The 17,939-nt window shown below is 40.7% G+C and overlaps 1 protein-coding gene across 8 annotated transcripts in view; it reads left to right on the forward strand.

The window, feature by feature from the left end:
* ANO4 (anoctamin 4) overlaps positions 1-17,939 on the forward strand; it is a 341,656-nt gene that overhangs the window by 271,155 nt on the left and 52,562 nt on the right. For all 8 annotated transcript variants that reach the window (XM_036019465.1, XM_036019462.1, XM_036019463.1 and 5 more), the window contains 4 exons: positions 6,114-6,169; positions 9,320-9,441; positions 14,060-14,194; positions 15,257-15,353. In XM_036019465.1, the coding sequence (XP_035875358.1) occupies positions 6,114-6,169; positions 9,320-9,441; positions 14,060-14,194; positions 15,257-15,353 (410 nt within the window). The remainder of the gene's footprint in view (positions 1-6,113; positions 6,170-9,319; positions 9,442-14,059; positions 14,195-15,256; positions 15,354-17,939) is intronic.

The raw sequence follows: 17,939 nt of genomic DNA on the forward strand, positions 1-17,939 counted from the left end.
CGGGGTGCAGCTGGGGTGTACTGGGCAGCAGAGCCGTTGGCTGGGTGCGCTGTGTGAGATGTACCCTCTGGGAATCTGCCCCCTCCAGTACTGGAGAAGCTGTCTGGAGGGGTTCCAGGGAAGCCATTTGTTTGGAGGTGTTGCATCAACAGTACTACTCTGAGGCTGTTCAAGGGACTCCTGCCATGGCACAAGGAGGTGCCATGTGCCACTGGGCCCGTGCATTGCAGGCACTGGGTACCCTAGGAGCCACGTATTGCAGAAGCCTGCTGAGGAGAGCATACTGGTACCAGGAAGACCAACTCCTTCCTCCGCCAGTGCCCCCCCAGTGCCCCCCCAGTGCCTTCTGCTAACATCACTTCACATTGTACCATCTGGCAGAGGAGAAATCATTTACAAGGTCCAGCTCCATTATTGCAAAGCAGGTAATTAAGTATATTCGGAGCAAAGGGACAATACACTGATAACTGGCACTTAGCCCAAACAGCCTGCTCAGCAAGCTTTCGGGTGGCGTGGAGACTGGAAGGAGGCATTAAATATGTTCATCGTCGGAGTCAAGAGCCTCACTGATCTCAGGGATCTGGGAATCTCGGCCAAATCTAACAAGATGACATTTGGTAATTTGTAAATAGAGAGTCTTACATGTCCCTGGCCCTGTGGGAGAAATGTTGCTCAACATCAGAAGAGGAACAGGCTTGAGAGGTTTAGTTGAATGCAGCTCCGTGTGAGTCACGAGTACAGTGAAGCTACCGAGTCTACTTTGATCCCAGGTGGTATAAGTTGAAATGCGATAGGCAGAAGCAGACAGTTACTTAGTCCAGAGCTGGGTATACCTGGAATGGTGCTTTCCGTGAGAGTCAGTGTAGGTGGGAATGGTGAAATGGACCTGCTTTAGATCTGGCTTAACTTCAGCAGTGCGGTGGGGCCGCCCATCCGGTGCTCTCTGAGGCAGTCACCCACCCTTCAGACACGCCCTCGGCACAGGTCCTCCACACCCCGTCTAGCTTCAGGGACGGAGTCCCTCCTCTGAATTCATGTGGCAATTGTTTTTCGTGTGTTTGTTTCCTAACTAATCACTCACAACTGTCCTCGTATTGTCTTTAATTGTGTATTTTCAATGACATTATGAAAATTCTACCACCTAACGTGGACAAATATTAACATTGTGGTGTGTTAAATACTTTAAATATTACATTAATACTTTCTCATGTTTATCCCCTATTTGTCCATGTGATTTTTAAAACAAACTCAGGATATGCTACACTTCATTTTTATTATCATACTCTTTTTTTCAGTTAACATTGTTTCATGAGCATACTAGAACACGAGTGAGTGGGAGAGAAATGATTATGGCAGTGTTATTCTGGATTATCTCATAAAATGCAAATCGTTCTTTAAAAAATATTGCCTTTTCTAATATTGGTATTATAACATGCAGCACACCTTATAACTCACTGTGACATACTAGTGTGTTGAGAATCTTCAGCAGAAAATTGCTAGTCTAAATAATAAGTTCCTTCATTGTATATAAGTTGCCTTATTTGTCTTTGTTTCATCATTGCCTAGCACAGTCTCTGGCTTATGGCAGAAGTGCTGTTGAACTGAACTGAAAATGTTTTAATGTGATCAATGTCTGCCTAACCATAGCATCCTTCTACAGTCAAAAACTGTGTATAATAAGGCCACATAGCAATTATTGTGCTTAATTTTCCACCTCAAAATGTGAGCTATTTTTACAACTAGTCAACATGGAGATGAAAGAAGGGCAGAGACAGTGAGTTTTAAGTGTGCTGAAGGAACACAGGACGTGTAATCTCATTTCTAGTAAGAAATGATTTTTTTCTTAATAGTTCTCTCATTTGATGAAAAACGGAGGATTCTATGTAAGCACCCCCAGTCTTTTGAAAATAAGTAATGATGAACTGGAAAATTAGCAATAACCAATTACAGAATGAACTATTAACCCAGGATCAGGAACTATGCTAACAAAATATGAAGTAAAACTACATACAAATGCTGTTAATCTGATGTTTCATTGTCATCTTTGGTTTCATAAATAGAAGAGAAAGCCTAGTGGAAAAAAATTAATTTGTTGACAGAATTAATATCTGTCCAATGTTATTTTCTGCCTGAACCTCTTACTGAAAGTGGCATCTTGTATAAGCCAGTATTGATTAGGTAACAAAAAATACTGATTTATAAAAATGATTCATAAGAGAATTTCAGTGGAGTGTAAACTAGCACTATGTAAGTTTTTCAGCTTCCCTCTGAATTTATTACAACTGTGGAAATCAAGCCTGCTGGAATCGATCTTCAAAATACAGCAATTGATAGAGCAACAGAGATTTATATAAACACATAAAATAAGTCTTGAAGTTGATTTGTGTTTTCAAAATTGGTGCTCAGAGGGGAGGTTAGTAAACTGATAGACTTCAAATATTAACTACTTTCTTACTTTGTAGGACTTGGATACATTATGATAAACTTATAAAGGTCATCATCAGGGTCCATATGAAGCATACACACACACACACACACACACATTTATATATGTATATAAAATATCTGGGATGTTTGAAAATCATTAATGAGATATGGGGAATTCTCAACAGAAACTCCAGGAACTCAAAGCTTTCTATGCCATCATTTATCCATTCATTTCACAGGTATTTATGGAGGGTCTCCTGTGTGCTAGACAAAATACAAAGCCCTGTGGATACTGTTATTCCAAATGCTTTTCTTGGACACTTAGTGTTAATGCCAAGCATCATAAATCACAATCCTGTGTTAATGTGATTAAATGGACCTAAACATTGATGCTCCATCAATACAAAGTAGATCAGTGCATGTTTCTCTTTCCAGTTGGGCTCAGGCTCTGGACTCTAATCATGATCTAATAGTAGAGAGTATTTCTTTATAAACCACTTGAGAGACATACAATTATCCTCTCTGAGGTACATTTCAGGGAGTATCATAAATCTCTATTTGAAAAAAAAAAAAACTTTAAAGGTCAACACATTAAACTTCCACTGCTGGCCAAGATGGAGTAAAAAACACAAGATTTTCTGTCCCACCTGAAATAATCAAAACAGGAAAAACACAAGAAAAGTGTTAAATAACTTGACTGGCTCTCTCTGTCTCTCCATGTATATAATTAGAAATTAAATTTATATTTTAAAAACTTCTCACAAAGAAAACTCCAGGTCCAGACTATTTCACTGGTGAGCTCTATCAGGCATTCAGGAAAGAAGTCATACCAGTTCTACAAGAGCCTTTCACACATTGAGGGGTAGGAAGTACTTCCGTCTTATTCTATGAGGGTAGTATTACTCAGGTACCAAAACCAGGCAAAGACAATAATTTAAGAAATTACAAATTTATAGCCTCTGTGAATATGGATGCAAACATTATAAACAATGTTATAAACAAATAAAACCCAATAATATATAAAAAGTATAGTACATCATGGCCAACTAGGGTTTATCCAGGACTGAAAGGCTGACTTAGTATTTGAAAGTCAATTGATATGATTTACCATGTTAGCAAAGTAAAAAAAAAAAAAAAGGAAAACCATTTGATAATCTCTACAGAACAGAAAAAGCATTTGACAAAGTCCTACAAACTACAAATGGAAAGGAACTCCCTCAACCTTATAAAGTGCATCTGTAAAATGCTTATAGTTAATATTATATTTCACGGTAAAGACTGAATGCTCTCCCCTTTAGATAAGGAACAGTTCAAGTATGTCTGCTCTTGTATTCATCATTCTACTAGCCTGTGCAGTAAGATGAGAAAAGGCATGAGACATCCAAACTGGAAAAGAAGTACAACTGCTTTTATTCTCAGATGATTTGACCATCTATATAGAAACTCCAGTGGAATCCACTGAAAGACTAGTAAAATTAATGAGTTTAGCCTTGTTGCAAGAAATAAGATTGATATATAAAACTCAGTAGTATGTCTACAAATCAACAACAAACAGCAAGGAACTGAAATTTTAAAGATAATACCATTTACAATAGCATCAAAAACATGAAATACTCAACTGACAAGAGATATGAAAGATGTGTCCATTGAAAACTACAATTTACACTGATTAATTGTAAATCTAAATAAATTCAGATATATATCCTGTTCATGGATCAGAAAACTTAATATTGTTAACATACCAATTATCCCTAATTCAATCTATGGATTCATCGCAATCTCAATCAAACTCCCAGAGTGTGTGTTGGGGAAGTGGGGAATTTGCAAACATTTAAAAATTACGAAGGAAGTGAAGAAATCTGGGAGAGCCAAAATAACTTTGAAAAAGAACACAAATGGCAAGTTAAAGGTATTAGCTACCTGATTTCGAGCATTATTACAAATTTACAGTGAGAAAGAGTATATTATGTTGGTGTGAAGGCAGGTACGTGGAACAGAATAGATAATCAAGAAATGAAACCACACACATATGGACAACTGATTTTTGACAAAGGCTCAGAGGAAATTCAGTGGATAAAAGATTGTTTTTTCAACAAATGGTGCTAGAACAATTTATACCCATGTAATGAACCTGAGCCCATATACAAAAGTTAACTCAAATGGATCATAGATCTAAATGAAAACCTAAAACTATAAAAATTCTAGGAGGAAATTTTGTGACCTTGAGCTAGGGAATTCTTAAATATAATACGAAAGGCACATTCATAAAAGGAGAGAAATGGCTAAATTGGACTTCACAAAATTAAAACTTCTGCTTTTTGAAATATATTTTTAAGAAAATGAAAAGAGACGCTACTAGGCTTCTCTCATAGATAGCTACATATAAAGAACACTCCTAACTCAATAATAGCAGTTTAATGGGCATAAGATTTAGACAGACATTTCACAAGAGAAGATATACTGATGGTAAATTGGTGCATGAGAAGATTTTAACATCATTATTCATTAGGGAAATGCAAACTGAAATCATGAGCTACTACTGCACGCCTACTAGAAGGGCTGAAATTGAAGACTGACCATACCAAGTATTGGCAAGGATGTGCAGGAACTTGAATTCTCGTGTGCTGCTGATGGAAGTGTAAAGTGCAAACACATCAGAAAACAGTGTGGCATTTTCTCAAAAAGTTAAATGTACATCCATCATGTCATCTAGCTGTTCTACTTCTATTTACCCAGAAGACATGAAAGCAGATATCCATACAAAGACTCATACACAGATGCTCATAGCAGCATTTTTTTGGTAATAGCTCAAGATTGGAAACCACTCAAATGTCTCTCATGAGGGGACTAGATAAACAAATAATTATACATCCATATGATGTAATAGTACTTAGCAATAAAAAGAAATGAACCTCAAAATAATTATGCTGAGTTAAAGAAGTGCTGTGATTCTATCTATGTAAAACTCTAGTAATGCGAGCTAACTGATAGTGACAGGAAGCAGATGAGCGTTTGCCTTGGAGGGGGCACAGAGAGGAGAGGGAGATTACACAGTGGCACAACACAACTTTGGGGGTGATGGATAGGTTTCCTCTCTTGATTGTGCTGATGGTTTCCGGGATGTATACAAGTCACAACTTCTCAAATTGCATGTTTTAAACATATGCTGTTTATTATATGTCACTTACCTCAGTAAAGCTGTTTCAAAAATATATATCCACATAGTTCAGCACCCCTTCCCCATATCATAGGTGAGAAGATTGAGGCCTGAGGACAAGAGGACTTTTCCAAAGTCACACCACTCATCCAATGTAGGGAAATTAGATGTGTCCATCTTTGAAGCTTCTGGATAAAAATAGAGGGGCTCCTGGTGGAAAATCTTGTGGGGGGGTTTATTTTGATGTGATAAACGTGTCCACTACTCTCAGCACGTTCCAGTCTCCAGGCCAAGCACTGTACTAGGTGCACTTTCTTGTTGTCTGTTGGAAAATTCCCAACTCTAGATTCCAGTTTCCTAGCAGATAGCAACTCTCTTTCTAAACTGCTGGTGTTCCCAAGAGTGGGTTTCCATCGCTTTTGAAAACCTAGATGGTTTTCTCCAAAAAGTACCACCCTTACACCAGTTTTGAACATTGTAAGGGCTGAAACTCTGTATTAACTCGAATTGGACTTTTCTGCTGTTTCAGGTCTGAATCGTTTGCTTACCAATGGCTCCTATGAAGCTGCCTTCCCTCTGCATGAGGTATTGTCCTGCCTTTTCTCCTTCCGTGTCAATTTCTTGTTCTTAAATCCGCTTCGGGGGATTGTCATTAGTTGAGTTTGTTGATATGACATTTGTTCAGAGTGAATTTATTGTGTACAGTAGGTGATTAGGCCTACTTGCCGTGTGACCCAGCACAGGGTGGCTTATATCTGTGTGTCTTTTTATGTAATTGCAAGAATTCTTGAACCAGGAGTCACTCAGCGTGCATTCAGAGGAATAGCTGAGGGACTCCAAGTCATAAAATTAATGAGGCATTGAAAACTTGCATGAGGCAGTGGACCCAGGGGGGAAATGTTCCTGAAGGGTATAGTCTCTGCAACAAAGGAATGTATAGTTATTCTTTGAAGAGTGGGAGGAAGCCATTTTGCAAGGTCTCTGGTAACCAAAGGGTGACAAAGGGAAATGAATACTATTGTACTTATCATTGCTCTTTTAAGATACATACATTCTGATTTTTTAAATGCATTTATCTTTTTCCTTCTTTATTTTCTTATTTACTACATGCTCTTTGTCCTATTCTAAGGCTTTTGTAAATGTAACTGTAATTACTCTTAATTCCATTTCCCCAATAGATCTTAGGGTATTTCACCCAGAATTCTCTCTACACATGGATTTTTCATTATTGGCAAGAGGTTATTGTCTTTTTCATAGTATTGGACCCCTAACCTATACTGGTCACCGTATGAAAGAGAATACAAGGATGAACATCATGGTGCATGCGCTCTAGAACATCACAAACTAGCCAGGGGAAAGCTACTCTTAGGGATGTTTGCAACCATCTTCTACTAGAAGTAATGTGAACAGTTCGCTGATAAACTTTAGAGGAGAATTCCAACCGTCACCAAATGGCCACTCTTTTCCTTTGGCGAACAATGTTTCTTCCCTTGATTGCAAACTCCATGAGGATGTGAGAGGTGATTTAGAATTTTTAAAACTTTATTCATTAACAAAACTAGTAGCTTTGATCTGAGACCTTATTTACAGTCTGCCATGAAACAATTTTGGAATGATCCTTTTAGTATCACAGAAGCAAACATTTTGACACAAAGAGTTCCCCCACCCTTATGGCTTTCTGTATTTATTTTAAATGTATATTTGGGTTTGGTTACTTTTTTTAATTTTATTTTTATTGTTGACACTATTATAGGTGTCCCCATTCCTCCCCTTTATCCACCTTCGCCTCCTTCCCTCTGGCCATCACCATACTGTGGTCTGTGTCTAAGGGTCACACATACAAGGAGGAACATAAAAAAACAGAATTATCTCCCAGAGGGCGGGCCCTTCTAGTACAGCCCCCCCCCCCCCCCCCCTGCTAAACGAGCATTCCAGGAACCCATCTGTATCAGTGTACCAGCTGGCATTATTGTGAGAGACTGCATTTGGCTTCAGTGAAATTTTTTTTTAAGACTTTCAGTGTATTTCCCCATTTCATGATGGGTGATTTACAAGCACATTGAGTGAGTGTTCAGCAGTTTTTCACCAAAAGCGGCATGAGCCTTGTGCCCCACCCTCCCTATTCACCCAGGATCACCCCAGGTGACTTTGTTTTTGTTTCCCTGGATTAAAAAAGTTTCCAAAGGGAAACATTTTGCTGATGTGGAAGAAGTGAAACAAAAAAAACGACAGAAGCACTAAAAGGCATAAAAATCAGCAAGTTCAAAAGCTGCTTTGAGCAGTGGGAAAAACCTCTTGGTAGGTGTCTTGCATCAGATGGAGAGCACTTTGAAGATGACTGAAGTTTAAACATGTAAGAATAAGAACACACATTTTTATAAATTCTGGGTTTGGGGGTTCCCTTCCATATATGTTCTCTGGCAGATCTTTCCACCTTGTTTCATCCAGTTCCCCCTTCCCTCCTGCCTGCCAGAGCCACACACAGGTGTTTCTCAGCTCGAAAGACAAATTTCCCACCAAAAGGTCACATGGCTTCTTGTAGTTAGTTATTAGTTGGCATTGCCAAAAAAAAGTGTCAGTGAGTACTGCACCCTCCCCCTGCCCAGTCCTTCTCCAGGGGGAGGGCAGTTGGTAGGTGGGCAGATGCTCCTGCGTGGGTGAGTGGGTGGCAGGCATGAGGGTGTCGGAGGAGATCACTTGTGAAACCTTACAGAGTAACACAAGGGTTTCTCTGTGGTTTTCATATCTTGATAAAGCCCCGTATTTTATAAGAGAACATCCAAATTAATAATGGTCGCTGAAATCACATAATTAATTGTTCTTTTTACTCTTTTACTCTCAAGTTAACTTGATTGTATTGTTTAACCTCACAACAATGTTCAGGGACACGGAGGGCAGACATTGGTGTCCTTGTTTCATGCTTGAAATGTAAAGGAATTGAGAGGTTTAGGGAAGGGTTAGCCCACCTCTCGTCACACGGGGAGTTGATGGTTCAGCTGAGACTTGACCCCCGAGTTTCTGGTCTCTTGGCCCCGTTTACTTTCCACTAAAAGGGGCTTCTCGGGTTGAAAGGACTTCCCAGTGATTACTTCACCTCTAGGAAGTTCATTTTCTGTTTGTGAAACCAGCGTTGCCATTTGCTGGACTCAGAAAACACCTCCCCTCTGGCCTTGGTCTCCTCCTTTCCTCAGTGAGGAGGTCAAATTAGTTGTGAAATTTTCTAATTTTGAGGGGACTGCCAGCTTTTACATTCCAGTGTTTTCTCATAGATAAGGCCATGTGGCAAGGTCACCGCTATGGCCATTTACCAAGTGCTCTTGACACATGTGAGAAAGAGAACTGCTCCGTGCGGGGCATGGCCTCCTAGCGAGACATGTTATTCACTTAAACCTCAGAAGAAACCCAATGAGACAGACAGACATTATCAGTTCCGTTATGAACTAGGAGTCCAAGGCTCAGAGAGTTGACGGTCTCCCAGCCAAGAAGCAGCAGAACCAAATCTGAACTCAGCAGGAACCTGCCTGATTCTAGCAGCCACGTGCTTCTTCCTGCACAGGATCATCAATGAGATAATGACCAGAGTAACTAATCAAACGTCTTTCCCTTCCATAGTACGGATCCATTTTTGCCTCATATCACCTCTATTGCTCTTGCCATAGGAGACCTGTATAACTATTAACTTTCCTTGTGGCTTGTGTGGGTATTGCCTCACTGGCCATGGTGTTTTTATCCCAGGGAAGTTACAGAAGCAAAAACTCCATTAGAACCCATGGAGCCGAAAACCACCGACACCTGCTCTATGAGTGCTGGGCCTCCTGGGGCGTGTGGTATAAATACCAGCCTTTGGATCTCGTAAGGTGAGTTTTTAACCAGCGGCGCATATAAAAAGCTTGCACAGAGGGATTAGGCCAGGCTGTCTGCTGGGACAAGAGGAAACGGTCGGAGGTGCACGGTTCTTACTGGAATCTGGCTTCCTCCCAAGAGGGCAGCTCTCAGAGCACATGGGCCATGGTGGGAAACCCGAACTCCCTCTGATGAGGATGCTGTTTCCTCCAAAAAGGCCTTAGGAAGGGGCCTGTGAGATTAGCCAGATCTCCATGAAACTCCACACGGAGCAGGTCACCTGTGTGACTTATCAACATTAGTGACAATTGTAGAGAGGTGACATTACTTACACATATTAGTGACAAATGGAATATTAGTTACTATGATGTTAGTAAGACATATGAGGATCTGTCATTCTAATACATTTCAGGTTTATTTTAATTTTCATTTGAAACCAAAAACCTTTAAAGATTGTTTTAATACTGCAGGTAAGAGAGTCTATCAGCTTTTAAGACTTTTTAAAAATTACTTTATTGTTGTTCAAGTACAGTTGTTTGCATTTACCCCCCAGCACTTCCCCCCACCCCAGACATTCCTCCCTCCCTCCCTTGCTTCCACCTCCACTTTGGTTTTGTCTATGTGTCCTTTATAGTTGTTCCTGGAAACCCTTCCCCCCATTATCCTCTCCCACCTTTCCTCTGGTTACTGTCAAAATTTTCTTCATTTCAATGTCTCTGGCTATATTTTGCTTGCTTGTTTGTTTTGTTGGTTGGGTTCCACTTAAAGGTGGGATCATATGGTATTTGTCCCTCATCGCCTGGCTTGTTTCACTTAGCACAATGCTCTCCAGTTCCATCCATGCTGTTGCAAAGGGTAGGAGCTCCTCCTTTCTTTCTGCTGCATAGAATTCCATTTTGTAAATGTACCATAGTTTTTTATCCATTCATTTACTAATGGGCACTTAGGTTGCTTCCAGCACTTGGCTATTATAAATTGTGCTGCTATGAACATTGGGGAGCATAGGTTCTTTTGGATTGGTGTTTCAGGGTTCTTAGGATATAGTCCCAGCAGTAGCTGATGACAATTGTGAAGTGAAAATGTATTTTTAAGGGTCCATGTATGCCCAACTTTCTGCCATGGCAGGGTTCTACTCTGGCATCTCATTATTTATTTAGAGACTGGTTATAGCAACAATCCACACCTCACAGATTTCTTATTAAAGAGAAAGTCATGTCTCATTTCCTAGACTAGCTGGGTTTGTTTCACTTTTACAGAGGCTCTCAAAACATGAGCCCAGAAGAAATGAACGAGACAACTCACTTTATGTTTCATCTCCCTGGGTAGTCATTCTTCCTGCCAGAGCTCTTGTTTCCAAGTGTTTACTCCTGTTGACTCAAGGGCATTGATGAATTGTGTTCCCTCCTTTGTATTGGTAAAATAAATGATCCAGGTGATTTGTGTGAGTGGAAAATATTTTCTGAGAGGAAATTATTTTCCTTTGACTAGTTCCAATACATGATAAAACAGTGGGGGGAGCGAAATAAAAGCAAATTCTCTTCCCGCCTCAGTTTCATATTATAGTATCATATTGATTAAATATTACAGGAAGTTGCTGCAGGCAAAACATCTCATTCATGACAGTGTTTTGATTAAGACTTTGCAGTTCATCAGTGAGTATTAATTAACTGCCCATTGTGTTTCTAGTACGATGCTAAGTACTATTGGCAAAGACACACAGAAGCTACAGTCTCTGGCTTTGAGAACCTCTTGATTTCCTCAGGGACACAGACCCTGCATGCTTGAGACAAGTATAAAATAATACAAGACCATGCACAATTAGGTAAAATGCCTGATGGAGGTGGTGAGTTTTACGGTAACTCAGAAACGTGGGAAGGATGGGCGGGGGCCAGCACCTCTGTGGAAGGCTCTGCAGGGCTGAGTCCTGGAAGGGCAGTGGGGCTGGTGTTGGCCAAAGGGAAGGGAGAGGAAAAGTGCAGGCAAGGTTTGAGTAGAGAGAAATAGTGGGGCATCTAGGGAATTGGGTCTCTAAAATAGTGCTTGTCCTAAAGATGTTGCTCGCTCCATCTCTCTCCAGTCTGGCCACACCCGCCATCTCCTCCACTATACTGCTTCTTCCCCCTGTCACCTAGACTAACACTGTTGTCCCCTGCTTGGTCTCCCTTTTCCCACTCAGGCCCATCCCAGCCCATACTCTTCCTGCAGGCAGAGTGACTGTTTGGGAATGTGAATCTGACCCTGTCCCTGGATTGTTAAAACTTTCTCATGAGTTTCCATTTCTCTCAGGACAAAGATCAGTGTGCTTAGCATGTTCTGCAAGATCCATGGAGGCCCAGCACCAACCTACTTCATGCCCACCTGTTGTTCTCAATGCTGCAGTCACACCACCCTTATTGCACTTGGTCCCTCCTGCCACAGGATCTTTGTCCAAACTGTATTCTCTGCTGGAAACTCTGTCTTGGCATCAACCCCACCTAGCTAACTTTCATGCATTAGCGCAATAGTTTCCTTCTCAAAGAAGGCTCCCCTGACCTGGGTGGCCAAATGGCCTCACTATATAGGCTGACTGAATTGTATTTCTCTCCTTGTTAGCTCTTTTCTCTGTTTTGTATTATAATGATAAACTTACCTCTTTAATTGATCTACAAGAGTCTCCTCTGTTACCTAACAAGCTTTCTAGGAGCAAGAACCAAGCTTACTTTTCTTACCAATGTATTCTCAGCACCTAGCACAGTATTTGGTACATAGTAGATATTTTTTTATCTGTTGAATGAATAAATAGATATATGGGTATATAAAGGCATGTTGGGAAAGTCTTCTGGGAGTGAAAAGTTTCTATCAAGACACCGTGGATGAGGGATAAATAAATAACCCCATGTTCTTAGGAGCCACTGGACATTCTGGAAGGAAAGAAGTAGTTGGTATGTAGAAACAGATGGTCAATAACACATGTTTAGAACGAGAATAAAAAAGCTAATTAGAATATTCGTACATTGGGCTAAGAAATAATTACCTTCTAACTGATGAAGTGTAGCAGTTGAAAGGCACAGAAAGCACAATTTGGTTTGTATTCTTATATCAATGCAAGTTGATCGTATTATTGATGTTTAGTCAAGAAAAGAAAAACCAAGGAATGTCCTAAACACTTTCAAACTTCACAGACCACAGGGCACTAGGCAGCCTGGTTAGCCTCAGAAAAAAAATTAAAGAGGTAGGTATTGAAGCCTGTTATAAGTCATCCCTTAAAAGGGAAAGTTGTTCTAAGTATCTAGGAGGTCTGTCTAAAAGGTATCCAGCCATGTAATATGAAAGAGATATTTATTGAAGAAGATATAAGATACAAGAAACATTGTACATAAAACAATGATGCCTCAGTCCCCTTCAAACTAGGCACTTTGAGACCTCACACAGTTCTCCCAATCTCCATAACCTGCTCCATTGTATTTTCCTGAATCTCATTGACAATCTGAAATCTCCTCCCTCTCAAAGGTGAGTTTAGTTTTGGGAAAAGCCAGAAGTCACAGGACGCCAAATCTGGACTTGAGGGGGGTTGAGTCACCTGGGTAATTTGACGTTTTGCCAAAAAACTCTGCAAAAGATGTAATGCACGAGCAGGCACACTGTCATAATGAAGCTGCCAATCACCAGTTGCCCATAGCTGTGTACTTCTCAATCATCCAAATAGTTTCCATGGAGGAATGTTCAAGCTTAATGCAAAATTTGATGCAGATTCATTGTTCCATTTACTCAGTCATTTTGAATGTGACAGCCACACAGTACACATGCTTACTCAACTGGGGTCTACTGCCCCCACTGACTAGTACAGTGAAGTCGTCATTGTTCACACATGCACATTCCAGTCCACTCTCCTTGGCTGCCAGGTTACATCGATGTTGTGCAAACCATTCTTGTTATATTAACAATGGATGGACTTCTTCCAGACATACCTCATATTCATGTTGAATCTTAGTAATTAGAGTTTGTTTTCTTCCCAGTATCTTGTGATTCTAGCACTGTAAACATCTGGTGAAGCAACAAATTACTGAAAGAGATATTTATTTTTTAAATATTTTATTGTTTATGCTATCACAGTTGCCCCAGTTTCCCCCCTTTGCCCTTCTCCACCCAGCCCCCCAACCCCATAGTCCATCCCCACACTGTGGTCCACATCCATGGGTCATTCATACGTGTTCTCTGAACAATCCCTTCACCTTCTGAAAGGGATATTTAAAGTTTTTAATAATAACTTGGTTTCTTATTTTTTAAAGAAATACATAATGATAATACATACATTACAAACAAACACACACTAAGAAATGGCAAAAATGAGATATTGGCACCAGGTCTTCAAATTCTGGTTTTATATTCATAACAGTATTATATCTTTCTGAATGGGTTTGGGTTCATTCCATTTTCTCAGAGCAAGCTTGGATATGTTGTTTTCCTATAAAAGGGTTCATCCCATTCCTGATACAGAGCTTAGATTCAGTCACATGGTCCATTCTCTTGGCTTACTTTGTCTCCACATCTATGGCTGCAAAGCCACTACAAAGTCAAAGACTGAGAAGAGTGTTACAATACCTACCTTTCCACACTGCACTGTAACTTGTAAGGCTGTTGTGTCTCACACAGGCGGTACTTTGGAGAGAAGATTGGGTTGTATTTTGCCTGGTTGGGCTGGTACACCGGCATGCTCTTCCCAGCGGCCTTCATTGGACTATTTGTCTTTTTGTATGGCGTCATTACTCTGGATCACTGCCAAGTCAGGTACGGAGAGCGTGGGTGAGCCTGCCTTTGCTTTTATTTAATGATGGCTGTGTGTGCTTTGGGGGTATTCACAGACCATGGGTCCACTTAGCTTTTCCCTGGAACTTCCTTCTCAGTCTCTTCTGGAAAAATGTAAAATGTTCAAATTACTAAGTCTCTCCATCCATTGCCCTTGCTGCCATGGTCTTCAGCCACCAAGAGAGCAAGATTTGCATTTCTGGACCTATAAACCATGATGTGTCTGCAGAACAAATCACTTTCATTCGCCGTACAATTTGCTCTTTCTGACTTTTTCACTTTTTTCTTTCTGCTAATACTGCAAAATCGTGGGTTAACAATCATTTCATATGAATTCTGTGCTTTTACAAGGTCACATAAACCTAAACCAGAAAGAAATCCCACCCACATGCTGGGGCCTTCCAAAAGAGTCAGTGTTGATGATTGTTACCTTGGCTCTCTCACCAAAACAGAGTTTAAGGTATTCACAGAGCTCTTATTGCAAGGCTGGAAAGTGCTCTTAAATAATAAATGCACCTTTTAGAAGTGATTGCAAAAATAAAAATGATTGATCATCCTGCCTACAAACATATTTTACTTTCTGGTGAAATTGTTAACAAGGTGTAACTTTCTCCCAGAACTAATTCCTAATATTTTTATGTATTCCTCCATCGTTAGTTATAACTTATACAAATAGAAATCAGGGCAGGCACTTTTAGGTATCTCATTGTTCCCATAATTCAGTGTGACATTGCTTCAAACCTGTGCAATGTTGTGAATGACTTTTGTATCATTTGGGGTGTGACAACCAATGTTTTGCTTTATGTATTTATTTGTTAATATGTAAAGCCAAGAAAACAGCCCCATACATAAGTAGGTTTATCAAATTATTCAATTGTGCAGGAACTTGTTTATGTTAATAACAGATAAGGCTAAGATGCTTTGGAGGACAAAAATGTAATCTTCTGGATCTTATTAACTGGTTGAATATTTTCACGTCATTGGTGGGGCAGGGGAAAATGCTCTTATGTCGTCAAAAATGTCCATTCCTGTTCTCTTTTCCAGTAAAGAAGTCTGCCAAGCTACAGATATCATCATGTGTCCTGTGTGCGATAAATACTGTCCATTCATGAGGCTGTCAGACAGCTGCGTTTATGCCAAGGTAAGTTCAAATATGCAGCGTTAAAGGTTGATTGACTTTTACATACACCTTCCTGAGGAACAGAGGCTAACCAGACTCTCTCTGCCCTTTCCGGTCTTTGATTCTCAAGTTCATGTTGTAGGACAGACTTACCTCCATCCCTCAGTATTCTCTTTCAAGTATCTTTTTTACCATATATGTATATGAAATATATTGGCTCTAATTATCATCGCAAGAAGCTGCGGCATGCAGAGTGCAAAAATGACAGGTGTTAGAGGTCAGAGAAAGGTTCAGATCGTCACTCGGCTCTTCCCCACTTGTCAGTTAAGGAACAAGCTATTTAACCTCCCTGAGCTTCATTCAGTTTTCTCACTTGTAAAATGGAGAACATGGTGCTTGTTTCAAATAATTGTTATAAGATGTGTGCTGAGCAAGGTGCCTGGGAAATGGTAAGGTATCAGTAGGTGAGAGCCGCCATCACTTTCCTCTTCTGTCATCACCATTATTGGCAAAAAGACTTAGATTCAAGGCTCATTCAACTACTTTTACCTCCTTGACCCTGCCCAGGTGCAGCCTCTTTGAGGCTGAGCTATCTCATCTCCAAAATGCACACCTGCCCTCTGTACCCCATGATGTGTCCTGAGGACCAAAGATAGTACCCGGGAAGGTGTTTTGAAACAAAGAAACATAGAGCACCATTATGTCTATGATGGGTTATTGCACCTCCCTTTCTCATGCTCTGCCTTTCTTTATTAAAATTTTAGACATATGAATCAAATTCCTATGGTGTTTTACTTAGGGGCATTGTCACTAATGTGTGGCAATGGCTGAAGTATGGGCTGATGAAGACTTTTCCAAGACCTACTGCCTGTTAACCTTTCCAGGTCCCAGATCTGAAAGGGGTTGGCAGACTTCCTGGAACCTCTGTGATCACTGCAGCGTGGAGCTATCTGATTATGCTGCTGGCAAGGCAGAGTTTTGTCCCTTATAAATGAGAGAACATTTGACAGGCAGCCCAGGAGCCCGCCCATCTGCAATGTCTTTAACACTGCAGGTGGCCAGTCTGTGCAGAGCCCAAACCACAGCAGCCAGCTGTGATTTTAAAAAGATGTGGGATCTTGTTACATGCAGCAAGGAACCAAAAAAGCACAAAAGACTCTCCCTACCTTTGAAGAACATCCAAATAGACCTGAGTAGATGAGGACAAACAGAGTGAGCTAGGGAAAAATAGATTTTAATAAGGATCAAAAGAGTTTAATCAACAATTTAATTTCTGTTTATAGATTGTGGGTTAAGCCTGGATGATTCAGGTGCAAAAATCCTACTTCTGGGGAATCTCAAAGACCCAGTTGGTGGTGGTGGTGGTGGTTATGGGGGTATTTGTTTCTTTGTTTTTCACATGGAAAAACATGCCTTGAGTGAAGTTCTCTCAGTCTTTAGGAGATCAAGGATAATTCCTTAAAAGGATCATCAGATTTTATAGGGGCTTCTTTGGGCAGCTACCCTACTGGCTATAACATCTAGAACAATAATTATATGATAATAGCTAGGCTATAGCTATAAATACAGCTAGGCAACCTACATTTATTCTTTCTAATTCTCATAGCAATTTTAAGCCTTGATGTTATTATTCCCATTTTGCTCAGAGATGCAGAGAGGCAAAAAAACTACTCACCCATGACCGCATAGCAGTAGGCAGCTCTGCCTTGCTTTATCTGACTACCAAACAGGTCCTTGTGCCACACTGAGTCACAGGACACTTTAGATTAAGTTACATTAGGATTTTAAGTTTGGTAATGCCTAGGAACTTAGTAAAAGGAAGTTTAAAAAGCCTCAGAATGACAGAATTGAAGCTATACAGACTTCCGTTTAGAAGAATTTATCAGAAACGCCAGACTGATTTCCTGGAACTGAAGACATTGGAATCAAATCAGGGTCCGGATTCTATTTAATCAGTGGCTGCTCTGCTCATCAGGAAAGTGTTCTCCCTGACCCTTGGGTTTGCAAGGGTCAGACACCCAACTTTAACTGACTTAAGCATAAAGGAACTTATTGGCTCATTTCCCTGGAAAAGACACTGGAGTAGTTCACACTGTCTGAGCACAAGGGCTTCATGGGCTAGAACTGGTCCTCCAGGCCACCAGGTGTCGCTCTCTTGCCACCTGTCCATGTGATCATTCTGCAGACAGCTTCTTCACAGGATAGGGAAGGTGGCTGCTGACTGCCATAGCCCCAGGCTTATATCTTCCTTCTGTTTCAGAAGGTCTGTGTCGCTGAGTTTCAAATTTGGGGGACATAGCTGTCTTCCCCAGATGTTCCATAATTTTGGCCTGTGGATACTTGTCCTGTGGAAGTAACAAACACTTTGGGTAAAGGTCAGAGGCTAGGTTCTAGGTCATCCATTCCGGTGACTCTACTGAGAAGAGAGGCCAATGTGTCCCAGGCATCACTGAGTGTTGTCACTGTTCCAGAGGACGTTTCTGGTAGGAGTGGCATTTTTAAGCCCGTCTAGAAGAGAGGAGCACTGGAGGAGGCGTCTCTCTTGGGTGTAATCTGCCCGCCTGGGGTTTGAGAGGGAACACCCTGACAAGTGAAGACCTGAGGGCC

This window comes from Phyllostomus discolor, chromosome 2, assembly GCF_004126475.2.
Source record: "Phyllostomus discolor isolate MPI-MPIP mPhyDis1 chromosome 2, mPhyDis1.pri.v3, whole genome shotgun sequence".
Classification (NCBI taxonomy): domain Eukaryota; kingdom Metazoa; phylum Chordata; class Mammalia; order Chiroptera; family Phyllostomidae; genus Phyllostomus; species Phyllostomus discolor.